We start from the raw sequence: 17,468 nt of genomic DNA, 5'->3' as shown, positions 1-17,468 counted from the left end.
GCTGACAGCCATGATCAGTGTTAGGTGCTTGTCTAAGAATGATCTAGTTTTCAGTTCTAGTTTTCATTCCTAATTCAGCCACCATTAAAACGTGCCCTTTCCTCAGCAGCTTTCCCCTGGAGCTGAGGGCTGTGGCAGGACATGAATACACTTATCTGCCAAAAACAAGAAATAAGTTCAGCATGGATTGTCCTGGTGGTGGAGCTGAAGCTTCCTTTGCCTTTTTTAAACAGAGAAGGGATTATTCTGATGATTTCTGAGTTTTGATTCAAGCATTTGCCAGCTCTGGTCTCACTCACAGACACTCAGCAGCCCCCAACACTGGACCCCGTTGCCTGGGGGAATCACATCCATTGCTCTGCTGGGCAAACCCTCTCAGGAAAGGGGAATTCACTTTCCCTCCCTCAGGCAGCATTCCAGCAGATGCTCACTGATCTCCTGCCACTCACCCGCCAGCAGAAACACAAGCTCTGGGAAGCCATGGAGCTGGAAGCCAACGCTGAGGGCTCAGCTTCCGCAGCAGCAGCGCTGCTCCAACTCTTGCTCGGAGGAAGGAATGGCAGCTCCCTTCGGAGGTGTCTTCTCCCCTCTGCTGCTCTATAGCACCGTGTATCTGCCCAACACTGCCATCCAACTGTTCTGCTGCTCTGCCCATCAGTGCCACACGTCAAACAACGTATCACACAAGAGACAAGTTGCTCAAGTGATCTTACCCAGCAGCACAGCATCAGCAGATCCAAATGCCTCAACTGGTGGCATAATTATAATATATGGCAGCATTCAGGGCATGGCACACTGGGAGAAACTTACATTTATCAGGAGAAAAACACTACAAAGAAAACCAGAGTATTCCAAGCTCTGCTTCTGGCTGAAGCCACACATCACAGACCACATGGGTGTCACACAGGCCAAGTGTTACAAAAAGAAATTCTCCAGAAGTGGCTTAGGAGAACCCAAGAGAGCAGAATGACAGGACAATGGCAGATTTATTTACAATAGGACACAAAGAATACATACATTAATTAAAAATTACAAAGAATACAGAGAAAACACTTCAGGGAAGGGAGAGAAATCAATGCTGGCTGAGCCTCTCCACTGGGGTAGGGGCAGAAGGAAAACAGAAGAAAAAAAATCAACGAAAATCTCAGAGAGGGACCTCAAATCAGAACTGACACAGGACTCCACAGCACAGTTGGCTCAGACATCCCCTGCTCCCTTTTTCCATCCATGATTCCTGGCTGATTAAAATTTGGCATGATGGGCAGGGCCGACAGAAAGGGACACAGGCCCTTGCATGGACCTGGTGGAAACTTACGGCAGTTAGGGTTAAAAAAGGCCCCAAAGCCCTTCCTGGGAGCAGGGAGGGCTTTGGACAGTTTTGGGTTGGAATGATGTGACCTGTGGCAGCTGGCCATTGGAAGACCTTACTCCAAGAAAAAATTTCATAAATCTCACTAAAAAAACCTCTTCTCTGTAGTCCTGGCTGAATCCAGTGAGCCTGCGGATGGAGGGAGCCTTCACTGCAATGCGGAACCTTTTTACTAATAAACATCACTGAAGTGACCCAAATAAAAAAAAACCACCACAACCCAACTTCAACCTCTTTTAAAAAGAGTTTCCCACGGGCAGAATCAGGCATCAAGCCATGGGAAAAGAAGAGCCTGTGTCAGCTATCCTGGAGAGCTTGGACTGTTTTTTGTGAAGAACAAAATACAGCTTTGGGGTGTACACTTTTCCTGTTCCCTGGAGGTAGAGAATTTCAGAGGAGCAGAGAGCAGCAAGGGCAGCCAGAGCACAGGGCCAGCGGCGAGAGAGCCCCGCTCCCAGCCATGGGACAGCTCACGGGGCCACCTGCCTGTGCCAGCCCCTTCAGCTTGGCCTGCACAGCCCTTGGGCAGCTCGGACCCAACACTGCCTCAGATTACTTGGCACTAAGGCCACGGCACCGCAGCCATCTCCCACAGGCTCTGCAGGATCCCAGTGGCATTCCCAGGAAGGAGCCTGTCCCGTTTCCTCACTCATCCAGAGCAGAGCTATTGACAGAACAAACCCTTGTAGTTACCTCGCGCATCCTTCCAGTCCTGCACTGCAGCACAACCATGTCACTTCCACCAGCACATCGTGTCCTGCCTTCCGAAGGAGAGGCAATCCCACCCTCCTGCAGTGGCCTGTGCTGTCCGAGGCTGGAGGGAGGGAGAAGTGATGCCAAAGGTTGCAGTTCTCAAGCTCTCTCAGGGTGAAATTGCACTTCCCAGGCTCTGAATGGCACCTCCAGCAAATCGTAAACAAGCCGAAGCCGGGACTTCGGTGATCAGAGTGCGCCGGACTCCCGCTGGGTGAGCCTTTAGGCTCCAGTTATTCTGCCATAGTCAAGCTCCCTCTTCTGTGCAGACACGAAGGCAGGAGAAAAACCCAGTCTGATACTTGTCTGAAGAGTCTCCCTGAATCCTAGAGCACCCCAGGGGCTGGAAGAAAACGTTTTCACAAGTGTTTCCACTGCTGTCTCAAATCAGTTCATCATCAACATAAAAAAAAGGATGGATTAGCAAAAAGGGGGTTTACTTATACAGAGGGATATTTCTCTGCTAAAAAACTCCCTCAAATATGGAACAGGATAATAAAATGTAAGGTATCTACAGACCCCTTTTCCCCGCAGAAGTAGCCCAGAATCCATGTACACTGTGCCAAAGTTACATTCCAAATCGAGGAGTTAATTATTTCTCTTGTGACTCTCCCACTGGATTTTTGTTTCCTTTAAAAAGAGCTGGGAGAAGATGTCCCTGTCCCTCCCGGGAGGACACATGTTCAGAGGTGTCTGATTCCTGCTGGGGGGGATTCCAGCTTCAGTCGATTTTCACGGCGGCGTAGATCTTCCGCACGAACATGTAGGCTGCGTAGAAGCCGATGGTGCCCGTCAGGAGCCAGAAGGACAGGACCATGAGGGCAGTGTAGCCAAAGTACAATAAGGAGGGAATGAACTCAACAATATCCAGCTGAAATAGAAGAGGAGGAAAAAAAATCAGCAAAATAATGCACAGAGACAACAAACCAACCAGCGCCCTCTGCAAGGGGAGCTCTGGCAAAGGGAGGAAAACTTTCATTTTTGTCCAGCTGAAGGGAGATCCTGTTCAAGGTGGGGTCAGGGAATTCTGCTCTGCACAAGTCCTACACCCTCCTCTCCTGTCTGGAAGGGCTGTCAGCACTGCTGTGGGCTGGCACGGGCAGACTGGGACTCAGCAAGCCCACCATTTCCTTTCCCAAATCCCACAGTCACCCCCAAAAACATGGCATTTTCACCCAGGAGGAATACCTTGTTCACAAAGTAGAAGACAGCATAGATCAGCACGTAGAAGGCAGATCCTCCGGACACCAGGAAGGTCCTCCACCACCAGCGGTAATCCTGACAAGATAAAGAGCCTCATTATCCCCTGGGGCACTGCCTCAGGGAAGCTGTGACCATTCCAGGACAGGGAGAACACCATCCACCATCTTCCTTCAAATGAAATCCACAAATTGGGGCGGGGGGACTTTTTTGTCACAGAAGTGTTTCCAAACCAAGAGATGCGAAGCTGACAGTGAAGCAAAGGCAGGTCAGGCTCAAAGCACACTGCCGACAGACATGGCTCACCTCCGGCCCTGAATTTTCTTTTGTATGTGGATGAAATGGAACAGTTTGGGAACAGTTCAAAACACCCTGTGCCCAGCAGAATTCCTGGTATGAAACCACAGTTCCCAGCCTGATAGATAATCAAAGAGCTTTAATTCCCTTTCGAGTGAAGAGACGCTGGGGACAATCACACCCGTGAAGCTGGGCCACACTAATCTTCACTGAGCAGCAGCAATAACGTGACCTGTGCTTTCCCAGGAGCAAGTACCCTGAGCTACCCAAACTACAAACATGGAAGTCTCACCTCAGCACAGAGCTGGAAATACACCATGACAATGCTGATCTGGGAGCAGGATACCACCAGAATTATAAACACCAGGAAGAGGAAGCCAAAAAGGTAATAGAACTGGTTCTCCCAGATTGCCTGAAACAAACACACAGCAGGAATTTGTTTCTGTGCTACTGTGATCAATCACTGAACGTGGGACTAACTTCTGGCAGCCAGCCAGGGGAAAATAATGAGCCCCTCAGCCCCATGTAGATGAAACCACCAATCTAATGCATTTCACAGTGTCACTTCAGAGGATTCAGGCTGCAAAAAGGTGCACAAGGACAGCTCTCAGGTAGCTTGTTCATTCCCCTGCATCTCCCAAGCAATGGAACAGCAAATTCTTCCCCATCCATACAAAGTGAAAAACGGGCAGCAGCTGGAACAGTGACTGTCTCAAGACCAAGATCCCTCCTGGATGTCACGTTACAGTAAATTTCATCTTTACCACAATCCTTCAAACCACCAGGAGAGTCCCATAGCTCTCTCTGGAAACTACCAAATGGCCTGGAAGAAACCAGCTATCCCCTTTTAGAGAGTACAGGAATAGGAGACTGCTCCAGTGGCAGCCCCCTCCCTTTCAAAAGCTTTGGCATGAAAGGAATCCTATTGAGGAGGAAAGTGGATTAAATGCTTACACTGAAAATGAAGAACAGTTCGATGAACATGGCTCCGAAAGGCAGGATACCAGCCATGAGGATCCTACAGAGCAGAAAGAAAAACCATAAGCAGCACAATATAACTGTCTGGACATTAAACATTCCTTGTTAAAGGAATTAAAACCACACAGAACATTCCAAGCAAAGGCTCTGCATTTCCAGATTACTAAATTCACAGGCAATGACACAGCTCCTCCCACTGCTGAGCACATACCACAGCTACAAGTACCCCTCATACCACATCCAAATTATCAGTGTTGTCTCAAGGAACCCCATCTGCCATCTGTTCATGTTCAGGGAGCAGCAGGTGACATTCAGCAACCCAAGGGGACTGAGGGGAGGGGGTTTAACTCACCGTATTTCCCAGACACTCATCACTCACCCCACAAATTTGTTCATATACCACCTCTGCTCCGGGATCTGCCTGGGAATCTGATTTGTCCGTACAGGATTGTCATACGGCTGCTTGCGAAATCCAAAGTAGTAACCCAGGTAGACCAAGGGCAAGGAGATCCCAAACCACATGCAGAGCAAGGCCACCATGGTAGGGAAAGGCACCTGGAATCACATCAAGAGCCACAGAAGTGAGGCTGACAGCTCACCTGCCCTGGGGACTGATGACATCGGCTAAGCCAGTCACCCACTTGGAAAGGTCTGGGAAGCCAAGTGAGTCCCTATCAGCCCAGTGACCCCCTCCCACCCAGAAGGCCCCAGACTGAAGGTGGCACCTACCGCACCAGAGGAGTGTTTCCCCCAGATGAAGCAGTTGAGGACAAAGCAGATGCCGAAGACGACGCCCGGGTACAGGGTTGCTGTCTGCAAGAGGAACCACTGCATAAGAGAAAGCACCTGACTCATCAGCCAGATGTTCCTCTGGAAGGAGTCCATCTCTGGGACAAGACACATGTGGAGGAAGTGTCCCTTCTGCTACAGAACAAGGACACAGAGGTGGAGAGGATCTTGGACAATCCTCTTTGCTCTAGTATGTGCTCAGATGGTGCCTTTTCTGTACAGCTACAAGGACTCAACCCACAGCAAATGTGCAGCACAGCCAGACTATGTCCAGCTACCACAAACACCTGGAGCTTATCCACAGATCTTCCCATCAGCAAACCTGGATAAGCAGCACAGAACATCCAAGACTCACACAAAAAGCTCCCTTCTTCCATCGATGGCCTTTCAGAGTCCGGTATAAGCGGCCAGCAAAGAATCCACCAAAAACCCTGGACAGAAACAAGCCAAGACAACGAAAATGAGCTGTTGTTGCTGGGGAGAGGCTGGACAGCCCGGGGGGGAAGCCGTGGAGGCACCTACCCCATGAACATGAAGAGGAAGCAGGCAGTTGTCATCAGCGCGCCCCGGCTCGAAGGCGACAGCATCCCCAGCATAGCAACAACTGCAGAGGGAAACAGGACAAGGAACAGCAGCTCTGAGAAATGTGTGCTGCAGCAGCTGGAGGACAGGGGCCTGTCCCATCTGCAGCCCACAGCTGCCTGAAATCTCTGCACAGGCCTGATTTCCTTCACAGCATAACGCATCCACAGCCTCCAGCACCGGCCAGAGAGGAAGGCACAGCTTTGATCCCAGCTACAGACCATGCTTCAGCCTCAGCTTCCCCAGGGATGGAAGCAGGTAGGTGCAGCTCAGCAGGCAAGGCACACCTGGGCAAAAATCTCCCAGCCCACTATCAGCCAGGGCTCACAGCTTGGCAAAGGATATATAATCACGCAAAGCTGCCTTCAGCTGGGCAATGTCATCCAGCAGCTCTGCAATGCCGAGCCCAGGCCGATGGCAACAGGAAGCAGCTTCATGGGCCTCACTCCAGCTAAGGTGAGCACAGGGTGAAGTCAAACTTCCTTGAGCATCATTTGTGTTACAGCCACCCTGTACAACATGTGCCACTTACAGATGACAATCAGGATCATACAGAACAGCTGAATTCCAGAACCCAGGAGAGAGCTGAGGATCATAGGGTACTGTGGAGGCCTGAAGACATCTCCATGCACAAGTTTCCAACCAGATTCCTCCATGGTATCTTCCTATAGCAACAACAGAAAAAGGAGGTTATTTAGATGTGATATGCCAGTAGAAATTAAGGTCTTACTACAGCCAGCCTAAGAGGTTTTCTACTGAATTTTACCACTCTAGCCAAGAAACTTCTTTTCTCTAGGGCTAAAAACAGCTGAGACCTGAATTGTCAGTTCCAGGGTGCACATTTACAGAGCTGTCTGCAGTGACTGCTTAGGTCTGAAGACATCTGAACAGGTATGTGATTGCACAGACAGAAGAAGGTGTGTGACAGCACAACAGAACTGCCCCTCCCATGGCCAGGGCTCAAAGCAAAACAGGGGCAAGGGAAGAGACAATACACCCAAGTCTGCACACTAGATCCCTCCTGGTCTGTGCTTCCCTCCCTCTAATCCCAGCCCCTGGGACAAACACATACAATGTCATCTTCCTTGTTGTAGTTGGCAATGTCCTTGCGCAGAGTCCGGATGATGATCATGCTGAGAATCCCTGAAAACAAGCACAAACTGGGTTCAGCTCAGAGGCTGCTACATGGCTGTGCTGCTCTCAGGCTGTGCAACTACATGGCTCCCACCAACACACTGCTCTGGCTGGGAGAAGAGGTCTTGAGTCATCAGCAAAGACAGAAACAAAACCCCAAGGGTAGGGAAGGCACTATTCCAGCAGAAATGGGGCATTGTGGCTTTCTTGTGGGTTTTTTTACTCCCTCAATGACCCCAGCAGGAAAAAGGCTGGTAGCTGCCTGACCCTACGGAACACTGCTTGAACTGGGAGGCTTTAAACTGTTTTCCTGCCCCTTCTGACCAGGTTCAGATGGGGCCACATCCTCCTCAAGCCACCTGCAGCAAAGGCTTAAAGAAAATTCCCTGCAGATAATGGTAAAGCCTTCCTCTTCCCACACATCCACTCACCTGAAAGGAAAAAGACGACCACAACTGAGTTAATGATAGAAAACCAGTGGATCTGCACGTCACTCATGGTCAGGTACGTGTCCCAGCGGGAAGCCCACTTAATGTCACTTTCCTAAAAGAACAGGAGAGTTCTTCTCACACCAGCACATTCCCAATGTCTTCCACAACTCCAGTGACAGACACTCGGAGCATCACTGCCAGCCAGCTCCCCAGTACTGCCTCACCTCCCAGTGCACAGAGTAGGTGAAGAGCAACTGGTTCTCTTTAGTAGGATCTATTTCCTGAGGGGCAGAGCCCGTGGCTTCGGGCAGGGTGCACATGCTCTTCTCATCAGCCTTCAAGTCTGTAAGAGAAAGCATGGCACAGGGTCAGCCCTTCCCTCAGGCACCACCTCTCCCACGGAGCATCACCCTGAGGGCATCAGGCTGCAGTAATTCCAGGTGGGAAAGCACTCGCTCACCCGCTCTGCAGTTTGTAAAACTATTCTCCTGACCAGCAGTGGAGCACCATTAACAAACTTTCAGGAAAGCTATGCACAGGGCTCTCCTAAATGGGAAGGATAAAAGCCAGAGGTTCTGAAGCCGAGGATCTAGACCATGAACAAATCCTCCATTCCACATTATATGGTGAGAAACAAGATCTCTGCAGCAGTGCCTGCTCTGCCAGAGGAGAACTGCATGGGGTGATGCACACCATGAGCAACTGCCCTTCTAGACACCCTTTTCCACTGGGCTCACTGAGGTAGGAGTGCTTTCCCCATACCATTATTTTTAAATTTCAATCCCCCAGAACAGTTCCAAACATCCTGTGTGTCCCTGGACTAGCACACAGTGTCCCAGTCAGGGAGATCTGCACCACAACAACAGCTAGAATGCCAGACATGCCTCATACCAGATGACACAGTGCAAAAAAAATCCAACCCCAAAACCTCAAAGTCAGATCTTTTTACAGGAATTGATTTTCCATGGATTGCAATTCATGGATATGTCTCTACTGTTGGTACTTCCTTAATAACAAAGTGGTTTATTATTCTTATAATTTAGACTCATTTCTGTGCCCTGTGAAGCAACAACTGGCACCCTGATACATCAGTGGCATCTGACTTTTGTCCCTACAGGAGATTCTTCCCCCCTCCTCAGGAGTCTCTTACCTTCTAGTTTAATGCTTTGGGGAATCACCTCAAAGCGCACCACCCTGTAGGTGTGCTCCTGGCTCTCTTCCACATCCTCTCTGTGGTAGTATAGGATGAAGGAGAGGTGGTTGTGCAGGTAGAACTGAAACAGTGACATAAAATAAAACATCAGCACCCCATGGGACACAGTGGCAAAGCTGAGAAGCAACAACTGCAGAAAACAGCTTCAGTGAGGGAAAACTAAAGACTCCAACACCAGAGATCAGCCAGCCTTGGGGGGCACAGTGCCTTTGCTCTGCTGAGGGGAAACCACTGCATGAGCCTGTCCAAAGTTACACAGTGAATAAAAGCAAGGACTCCTGGTTATTGTACCAGCAGTCCAGCACCCACCCTCTTCTTCCCACTAGAGACCCCTCTCTCATATTTCCACTGCTTATAAAACCTTTTGGTTGCATTCCCAGTTCTGATACTCTCTGGCAGACCTCTAACAGACACCCAGATCTCCTCCAGGCACCCTCACACAGCAGCTCAATTCTCTACCTTGTTACCGTCCATAAACCCAAGCCTATATCCGTGCTCGAACTGCACATCCTTCTCCTTCTTCTTCTCCTCTTCCTCACGATTGGAATAAAACTCCAGCCGTGTTGCCACAGGGAGGTTATCAGCAATGCTGAAAACACAGATTTCAGATCAAATTTGTCCACAGCACCAAATTCCCCCGACACAAACCCATGCTCAAGGTGACTCACAGGTGGACGTAGTAATCCTCCCTGATGCGCTCGGCAATGAGCTTGCTCTGCTCCACTGTCAGGGTGACTGGCTTGTTGGGAAAGTTGCACAGAACTTCACATTTCTTCTCCACATTCATGGAAACCTGGAAAGGTGTATTTACAATTCGGTCCCCTCGAAGAACCTCACCTGGAAAACAGGAAAATACGGGCAGGGTTGGAGACTGCCAGGCTTCCTGCTGCTGATCCTGCTGCCAGGCACTGTGCAGCTGGAGGGACCACAGCAGGTCTCCTTTGCTACCCCAGGTGCAAGGATAAGACTGCAGGACAGTTTAGCTTCTTTGCTGGAAGTATCAAGCACTGCTTATGAAGCAGGTTACACGCTCTCCTTCAGAACAAGCACTTCCTCTGTCCAACACACAGACGCTGCCGTTTGCAGACAGCCAGCACGCAGTGAATCAGAGCAAGCAGGTTCTCACAGCTTAGCAGAAGTGACACTTGAAATTGCTTTTGCCCCTGTAAACACCTCCCCATACTGTCCGACAGGTACACACCGAGGTTCTCAGCCTTGTATGTGATCTCGCTGGGCCGGCAGAAGGGCAGTGAGTAGTACTCGTATGGCAGCTGGGTCCGGGAGCTCGTCAGCTTCACAGCCTGCAGGAAGAACAGAAGGATTATCCCCAGGAAAGAACCCCAGATAATTTCCTGTCCTCTCAGCACCATCCAGAAGTTGATGCTTACTTCAAGACACCTTTCATAAAGCTCACTTCCAGAAGATACTACTACTACTACTATTAAAAATAGTAACAGAGACAGATGTTCCTGAGAGACTTCCAGTAGCAATTCATTCACAGAGAAACACTCAGAGAACAAAGCATGGTGGTTTCACAAATTTATGTCTCAGCGGAGTCCTAAGAAACAACAAAGAGCTCAAAAGAGATTCAGGAGTCACATTTCATACAAGATTTCCTCAAACAAAAATTCATATCCCACTGGACCTAGAGGTCTGGCCTCCAGTGCCATGAAGAGTTCAGCAATTTTAATCTCTGCAAGGAAAGCCAGAGAGCCATCAGTCTGGGAAGACAAGGTGACCAACCACAAACATTCCTGGAGAGTTTCCACAAATCACAGGGTACAAGGGAAGTGCAGAGACACACCACAACAGCCAAGGCCACAGTTTTTCAGTTGCTCTGAAAAACAGAAGTGTTTTGTAACACAGCCAAGCTTGTTTATTGGAAGAGTGCTGGCAAATACACTGACTTGCCTAAGCACTTGAGGAAGCATTTGGCTCCTGAAATCCCTTTGAGAACAGCCATTCCAAAACCGTCTTCTTCTGGGAAGCTTACTGTAGCCACAGGCAAGTCTCATTTGCTTAAAAATAGCCTACGTCTGGCAGCCTGTGGCCAAAGAGAAAACTGTGCTGTGCTTCACTTGGGAGCAGCCAACCTCAGCAGCCCCGAGGGTGCTGGATTTGCTGAGACAGAGGTCACAGCTTTAGAAAAATAAATGAAATGGGCTATAAATCACTGATGTCTGAAAGCAAAGCCTGGCTTCCTCATGGATAGGTGCAGCAGCTCGTCATTGAGTAACGCTGCACAGGAACAGCTCCCAGCAAGGCCGGGCTGAAAGATCTGCAAGGCTCGAGGACAAACACCTCCACTCGGGAAGAGCTTCTTGTGGATTTCCCTGGAGACACAACTTGAGCAAACTGGGTATTGAGAAGGTCTGACTCAGACCTTATTCCACCATTCTCTTTCCACCCAAAGGCACACTCTGTGTAAGCACTTTTAGAGTCAGTATAATGCTGGAGAAATTAAATTCACTTCAAAGCCACAGTGAGAAAGGGACCTTTTCCCCAAACAGAGCAACATCTTGAGGACTTTGGTGCAACTGCTGAAGGAATTTGGTAGAAGAGATCAGGGGCAAGAAAAGGAATCACACTGGGACCCAAATGTTGTGAAACGGAGGAAATATCTGAACACAAAATTTCAGCAACAGGATCCCCAAATTTAACTTTCCAGCCCCTCTTAGCTGCTATGGTATAAAAAAGAAAAAAACCCAAAAGACGAAAAACCCCCAAACCAGACAGACTAACAGCACTGAGTTCATCCTACCTTTATTTCTACAGGATCATTGCGGTGGAAGTTGATAGGAGCCACCCCAGGTACATAGAACGAGTTTGTGCTGTGTAGGAACAACAGCAAGCCCAGCACATATCTCAGCCTTTCCTGCAAAAAGGAGAAGAAACAGTAAAACACAACAGAAACACTGGAACAACATTAGAGATGGGCAACAACACGGGAAATGTTCATCCCAGACATTAGAAAGGCTAGGCAGTCAGGTGATTAAACAGAAATTAAATTCACAAAAGCTGTTCTTAGCTTTGTTTTGTGACCCTTGATGCCTTGAGAGGCCTCCTAGAAACAGAGACTAGACGGGAGTAAGGGAATAAAAGTAGGTATTTCTTTGAAAGGCCTTCAAAGGTACCCCCTGGGGCCAGGGGCTATTGCCAAGATGGACCCCAAGATGGACAACAGGTCACGAGTTCTTCACCATTTTATAGGTTTGGTTCATTTGCATAGCAGGGTTAATTCTCCAATTAAAGCTTCAGTTTTCTGCACAGCTTACCCCCCCCTCCCCTTAGCAGCTCTTTGGTTTATACTTTTGGCCTAGGACAGTCTTGGTGTCCTTGGAAAGCAGGCCCACAGAGGCTCTGTTATGTGTACCTAGCATGAGAGAGCAGAAATTAACAGACTACAAGAAACTTCAGAGTCACACATCAAGCAGTACAGAATTTGAAAAATATAAAGGTTAAAACCTAAGGCATCACCCTCATCAAGTCACTTTCCACTCTGGGCGTCTCTGCCTCTTCATCTGCAATTAGGAAAACTTTGGCTTTGCCCAACCACAAGAAAAATGCAATTTTTATTTGCACCATGGGGCATTGAGCATGGGGCATTGAGCAGGCCATCACTTTACTTTTCTGCTCCCCCTGATGTGAGCTCCCTGTGTTAGCAAACTCCAGGGGTTAGTAGAGAAGAGGGCTGTAGCCCTGGCACTGGATGTGTGCCAGCTCTGCACGGCAGCAGTTACCCCGGAGCTGATTACAGATGGATGCTCACAGGCCACTACCTGCAGAAGAGTAGTTACTGTGGGGTCAGGTGTGACACCAGCGACTGCACCCAAAGGGACAGTCACATCACCACTCCCTCCTGCTCCACTCTGCTTTCCTCACCCCTCCAGGCCACAACACAGCTCAGTAACATGGCAAAAACTTTCTCACCCCTTTTTTAGTGAGCACGGTGACAAGTCAAGCTGGAAGGTTCAGTCAACTCCATGAGGGCTCTAGGAGAACCCAGATCCCACAAAGCAGCAGCAAATCCTTCATTTAACACACCTTGCTGCTTCCTCAGCCCCTCCCTGTTACCTCAGGTAACCCAGCTCGAGCATGGGCAGGAAGGCTGTGAAATGAAAATCGAGCTTTAAAGAGCATTAGCCAGCAGCAGCTTGCCTGCATTAGGACATCAGCTCTGGTATAATCTCACAGCATTACTAACTCCTAAACTCCCAGCACGTATGGCACCACTGGAAAACCACACAAAACCTGGAGCTTTGTTTGGGACAACTCTTAAGCTAATGCTGCAGACATAAGAAACCAAATCCCCACTGCCCCTGTGCGTCCTCAGCACAGTCAGTCAGTCTGATACAGCACCAGGGGGAACACTCCACAGGCCAAGTGTGGACAAACAGCAGCTCTATCATGGGGATCCTTCCTCAGGTTGGGGTAAAAAAAAAAATTTAAATCTGTGTTTATTGCCCCCACACCCCTTCCTCTTCATCACCTTCCTTCCATCTTACTCTAAGGCAAGGAAGGTATATTTGGCCCAGACACCAGTGAGGGCCAACCAGAGCATCCAGAATTAGTGGAATTGAGCAGGATGAAAAAAAAAAAAAGGCAGAAATATCACGGGGTTGAAAGTCTAAAAGGTACTTAAGATGCAAATGCTAGGCACCTACAGAAAATGTTACTACTGAGTCATCAGATACATGTGGCTTCCAGTACCTGAAGGGAGCCTACAAGAAAAATTGAGAGAGACTATTTACAAGACCATGGGGTACAGAACAAGGAGGAATGGCTTTAAACTGACAGAGAGTAGGGTTAGATTGGATATTAGGAAGGAGTTGTTCCCTATGAGGGTGGTGAGGCCCTGGCACAGGGTGCCCAGAGAAGCTGTGGCTGCCCCATCCCTGGAAGTGTTGCAGGCCAGGTTGGATGGAGCTTGGAACAACCTGGGATAGTGGAAGGTGTCCCTGCCTATGGCAGTGGGGTGGAACAAGATGAGCTCCAAGGACCCTGCCAACCCAAACCATTCTGTGATCTTTTTTTGCTTACAAAGGGGATTTTCAGATCTATTCTAGGCACAGCCAAATACACTTGGAGCATGCATAAAGCTCCAGCTTGGAAACACTCTTGTTAAAACAGCCTGACCTTCAATACTGATCTGCCCTGAGACAACATGGAGCTTATTTTCTGTGCTACACTAAATTTTGCCTTCCCAATTTTTAAAGGGAGTGCTCAGTGACTCTCCACTGAGTAGGAAAAGGTCTTCCTGACAGGTGAAGTATTGGAAGGAATCTGCATTCTTGTCCCACATTGCACCCCAGAGCAGCCAGCAACCTGTAGCCCTTATCTCATTTGTCACTGAAGTGACAGACCTACACAATGTTACTCAAAAACCAAAACCACACCAGTGCCACCCTTGCCCCAGCGGGCTGGGAGGTGATAAGACCAGGACAGAACTTTGGCAGACACTCAGGAGACACATGAACATGCAGAAGATGAAATTTTTGATGACAATTTTGGCAGAAATTAGGCTGTCTTTGCATACAGATGATGATGACTCAGGCGGCACCAGGCAACAGGAAAGACAAGAGGGCGACTCTGTAAAGCCTTGCCAGGAAAGAACAGTTGGTAGCAAGAAATGGGGAAGCTGCTATGCAACAGGTGGGGGAGCTCTGGAAGTGAAGTATGAAGGAAATGCTCAGTGCAGGTTTTTGAGCTGGCAGAGCACAGGGAAGTTGAAGCCAGGGGCTTTTCTCATCAGGATCTTTGCTCTTGTACTGACAAATGTGCTTCATCTTCTCCAAACAAAGGCAGCAGCTTAGCAATGGCAACATGGACACCACCCAAAACATCTGTGTAACTCATGGGCCTGGCTAGGTGATCATCTCACCTGGGGGATGCCTGCAAGCTGAGTTCTCTTCTGTGCCAGGTCAGAACTTCTAGAAGGGAGCTCTGTTTTGGTTCAGTCACAGAGCCCTGGCAAGGCCCAGACTTACAGCAAACAGGGTACACACCTTCACAGCCTTTTCCAATTATTTATATTTCAAAATACATGCACAAAACCCCCTCAGATGACAATCTTGCATCTGAGGTGCCAGGAAATCGTGTAATGGTGCAACAAGTAACACAACAAACATGCACAACCCCAGACTGAGAAGAACCCAGCTTCAAATAGGCAAAAATAGTTCAGATTGTCTAAGCCTGATTCTTTTCCTATATGCACACATGCAGAGAGACCCCTTCTTAGGAGAATATGATCTAAATAAAAGAAGTAACTGCAAGAGCACAATCATCTATTCCTGTCCCTCAGATCGAAAGTTCACACACAAACTCTCTCCAAGAAGGCACTTCTGGATAATTATCACCAGTCTTGGGATTTGCAGACAACCCCAGGTTTATCCCATTCAGAAACACTTAGAGCAACATTGCCCCTTTCTGTGAATTCACAGAAGGTGCACAAACCATGCTGACGAAACAGAGGACTTGTTCACTAAGCCCCAGTCTGACCCAGCATGAAGAGGCCCTAAAACATCCAGTTATTACCACACTTGTTCTTTCCTACAGCTCGTGGTCCCTCCAGCTACCACTGCCAGAGTCTGAACTCCAAAATTTAAGGGAAAGGGGAAACAGCAGCTGTTCCCTGGGGCACTCCACAACAGCTCCAATGTGCTCCAGAGGCTCCATGGCCTGGCCATGTGCACCCAGGACATCCCTGCCCAAGTTACTGCCAACAACTTGAAGAAACCCTCAGCAGCAATTTCAAGCATCTGAATTGGGATGTTGCTGTACCAGAGCTGCTTTAGGTCTTAGGAGTTTCACAATCCACACAGGAACTGAAGAACAGAACACAGTATTTGTTCAAAGAGAGGAAAAGGAATCAGGAAGTGACAGTGATGGATATCATGAATTGTCCCATCTCTTTTTGGCAGAGAAGGCCAACAGGGACATCAAACGGCCATAATCAAGAGCTGTTAACTTTCAAAGACAGCTTTGAAGAAAAACAGGGAGAACGACCTGTGCAGAGCCATTTGTCCAAATGGATTCACACAGCTCTCCTATTCCATTCCACTTACTCAAACTTTTTAATACGGTGACAGAAATGGAGGAAAGACATAACCCACTACTCTGTGGGAGGGGAAAAAAACCAACAAAGCTCTCTCACACATGCAACCTTCATTCTGCCCTCAGGCACCGTAACAGGACAAGAACAGTGCTAATGGCACCCTGATACTTGTCCCCTTTTCCAAGGGCTGCCTCCTTGGAGATCCTGACAACTGTTTGGATAAGCTCATCTTTACTACATCCCTGCCCTGCTCACCCTGCACTGGAGGAGCAGCCGAGAGCCCTTCGGAAGGAGACAAGTGCTGCATTCACATTGACTTCAGAGCTTCTCTGACACCAGGAGAGCTGCTGGCAGCCTTCTCTGCCCTTCACACAACAGAGAGCCACGAGGAAATTCCCAGTAGGACCATCCCCAGCTCTCAAAGCCAGCTGAGAGTTCCCTCCTCCCTGCCTGGGGGAAAGCCAGCAGGGTATGAAGATGCTTAAAGCAAATTAAAGGAAAGTCTCGGCTCTCCCAATCCCCTCCCAGCCTCTCAGTGAGTGACCTTACAGCCCAGCCAGCGACCTTTGTATCAGCACACATCCTTTATCCATACCGCTACTCCTGCAATGCATTGTCACAGAAGTATCCTCCTAAGAAAGCAAGGAGGAAATCCGTTTTACTCCTACAAGACTTCAAGGCAGATAACAAATGTCTCAGCAACTCGTTTTCTCCTCTGTGAGGTAGCACTGATGCTCGCCTACCTTAGCAAATTCCCATCAGGAACACCTTCAGTTCTCCGACGATTCAAGGAATAATTGAATAGGAATAACAGGGATGCTGGGACGCGGGAAGGTGAAGCAGCTGCTCAAACCCGGACCCGACAATCACCACCAAACATTTGTGAAAACCACACACAGAGCAACAGCCTCTGTGCGAGGCGCCAGCACCGCTCCCCGGCTGACATCTCGGAAGGGAAGGCAAAAGGCGGTGCGGTGCTCCCTACAGCCCACACCGCCCCGAGCCCCCCGCCCGGCCCCTCCTGCCCAGCCAACGCCGTGAGCCGCAGAAACGGAGCCAATTTTGCTGCCGACGGAGCGCGGGGCAGGCGGGACAGGAACCCACTCGGCTCCGTTTGGCCCCTGGGCACCGAGCGGCGGCCCGACCTCTGCCCTCCACTGGTGACACCGCCGGGAGACGCGGGACCGGGGAGCCTCCCCCGGCCAGGGGCCGGGCCCGCATCCCTCCCAGCGCGACCGGAGCCCCCGCACTGAGCCCCGCGCCGGGGCCGCCACCGGGCCGGGCCGAGGGGCAGCGGGCGGGACGCGGGGCCGGGCCGGGCCCCGCCGCACTCACCATCGCCGCCGACGCCGCCATCTTGGATCCACGTGTCGGCGCTGACGTTGCCGGAAGCGGCGCGCGGTTGGCTGCGGGGCCGATCGCCATGGCGACAGCGGCGGCCGGGCAGGACCCCGCCGGGCGGCCGCGCTCCGCGCTGCCGGGGCCGGGCCCAGCTTAGCCCCGGATCAGCCCAGCCCTTCTGCCGGGCGCGGTGAGGCGGGGGTCTCCGCTCCGATCCCCAGCGGCCCCGCGAAGCCGGCCGGGGAAGGGGCGGTCCGCGCCACCATCTTTGCTGAGGGCAGCGGCCTTGGCATGGAGGGCGGGCAGGACGCCGCGGCCGCCATGTTT

The 17,468-nt window shown here is 50.0% G+C and overlaps 1 protein-coding gene across 1 annotated transcript; it reads right to left on the bottom strand.

Moving 5' to 3' along the window:
- Positions 1 to 967: 967 nt before the first annotated feature.
- TM9SF4 (transmembrane 9 superfamily member 4) lies at positions 968 to 17,240 on the bottom strand. The gene is made up of 18 exons (XM_042048374.1): positions 17,136 to 17,240; positions 11,508 to 11,621; positions 9,948 to 10,047; positions 9,415 to 9,583; positions 9,206 to 9,335; positions 8,684 to 8,807; positions 7,758 to 7,876; positions 7,534 to 7,645; positions 7,041 to 7,111; positions 6,501 to 6,633; positions 5,909 to 5,990; positions 5,742 to 5,817; positions 5,327 to 5,410; positions 4,977 to 5,152; positions 4,574 to 4,637; positions 3,912 to 4,031; positions 3,311 to 3,400; positions 968 to 2,993 (listed from the first exon to the last, which is right to left on the bottom strand). The coding sequence occupies exons 1-18, from the start codon at positions 17,223 to 17,225 to the stop codon at positions 2,844 to 2,846; spliced, it is 2,004 nt and encodes a 667-aa protein (XP_041904308.1). The 5' UTR covers positions 17,226 to 17,240; the 3' UTR covers positions 968 to 2,843.
- Between the last annotated feature and the right edge of the window lie 228 nt (positions 17,241 to 17,468).

Source organism: Corvus kubaryi, unplaced genomic scaffold, assembly GCF_017639235.1.
Source record: "Corvus kubaryi isolate FWS band 111438036 unplaced genomic scaffold, C.kubaryi_AGA036_p1.0 134, whole genome shotgun sequence".
In the NCBI taxonomy this organism is placed as follows: domain Eukaryota; kingdom Metazoa; phylum Chordata; class Aves; order Passeriformes; family Corvidae; genus Corvus; species Corvus kubaryi.
This window is presented reverse-complemented; position numbering and strand designations above follow the sequence as displayed.

Coding starts and splice junctions, on each gene's coding strand:
- TM9SF4 (XM_042048374.1), bottom strand. CDS start 17,225: ATGGCGATCGGCCCCGCAGCCAACCGCGCGCCGCTTCCGGCAACGTCA. Junction 11,622..17,135: donor TGGCGGCGTCGGCGGCGATG/GTGAGTGCGGCG, acceptor TCCTTTTTGCAG/GAAAGGCTGAGATATGTGCT. Junction 5,991..6,500: donor TATGATCCTGATTGTCATCT/GTAAGTGGCACA, acceptor TTCCCTCTGCAG/TTGTTGCTATGCTGGGGATG.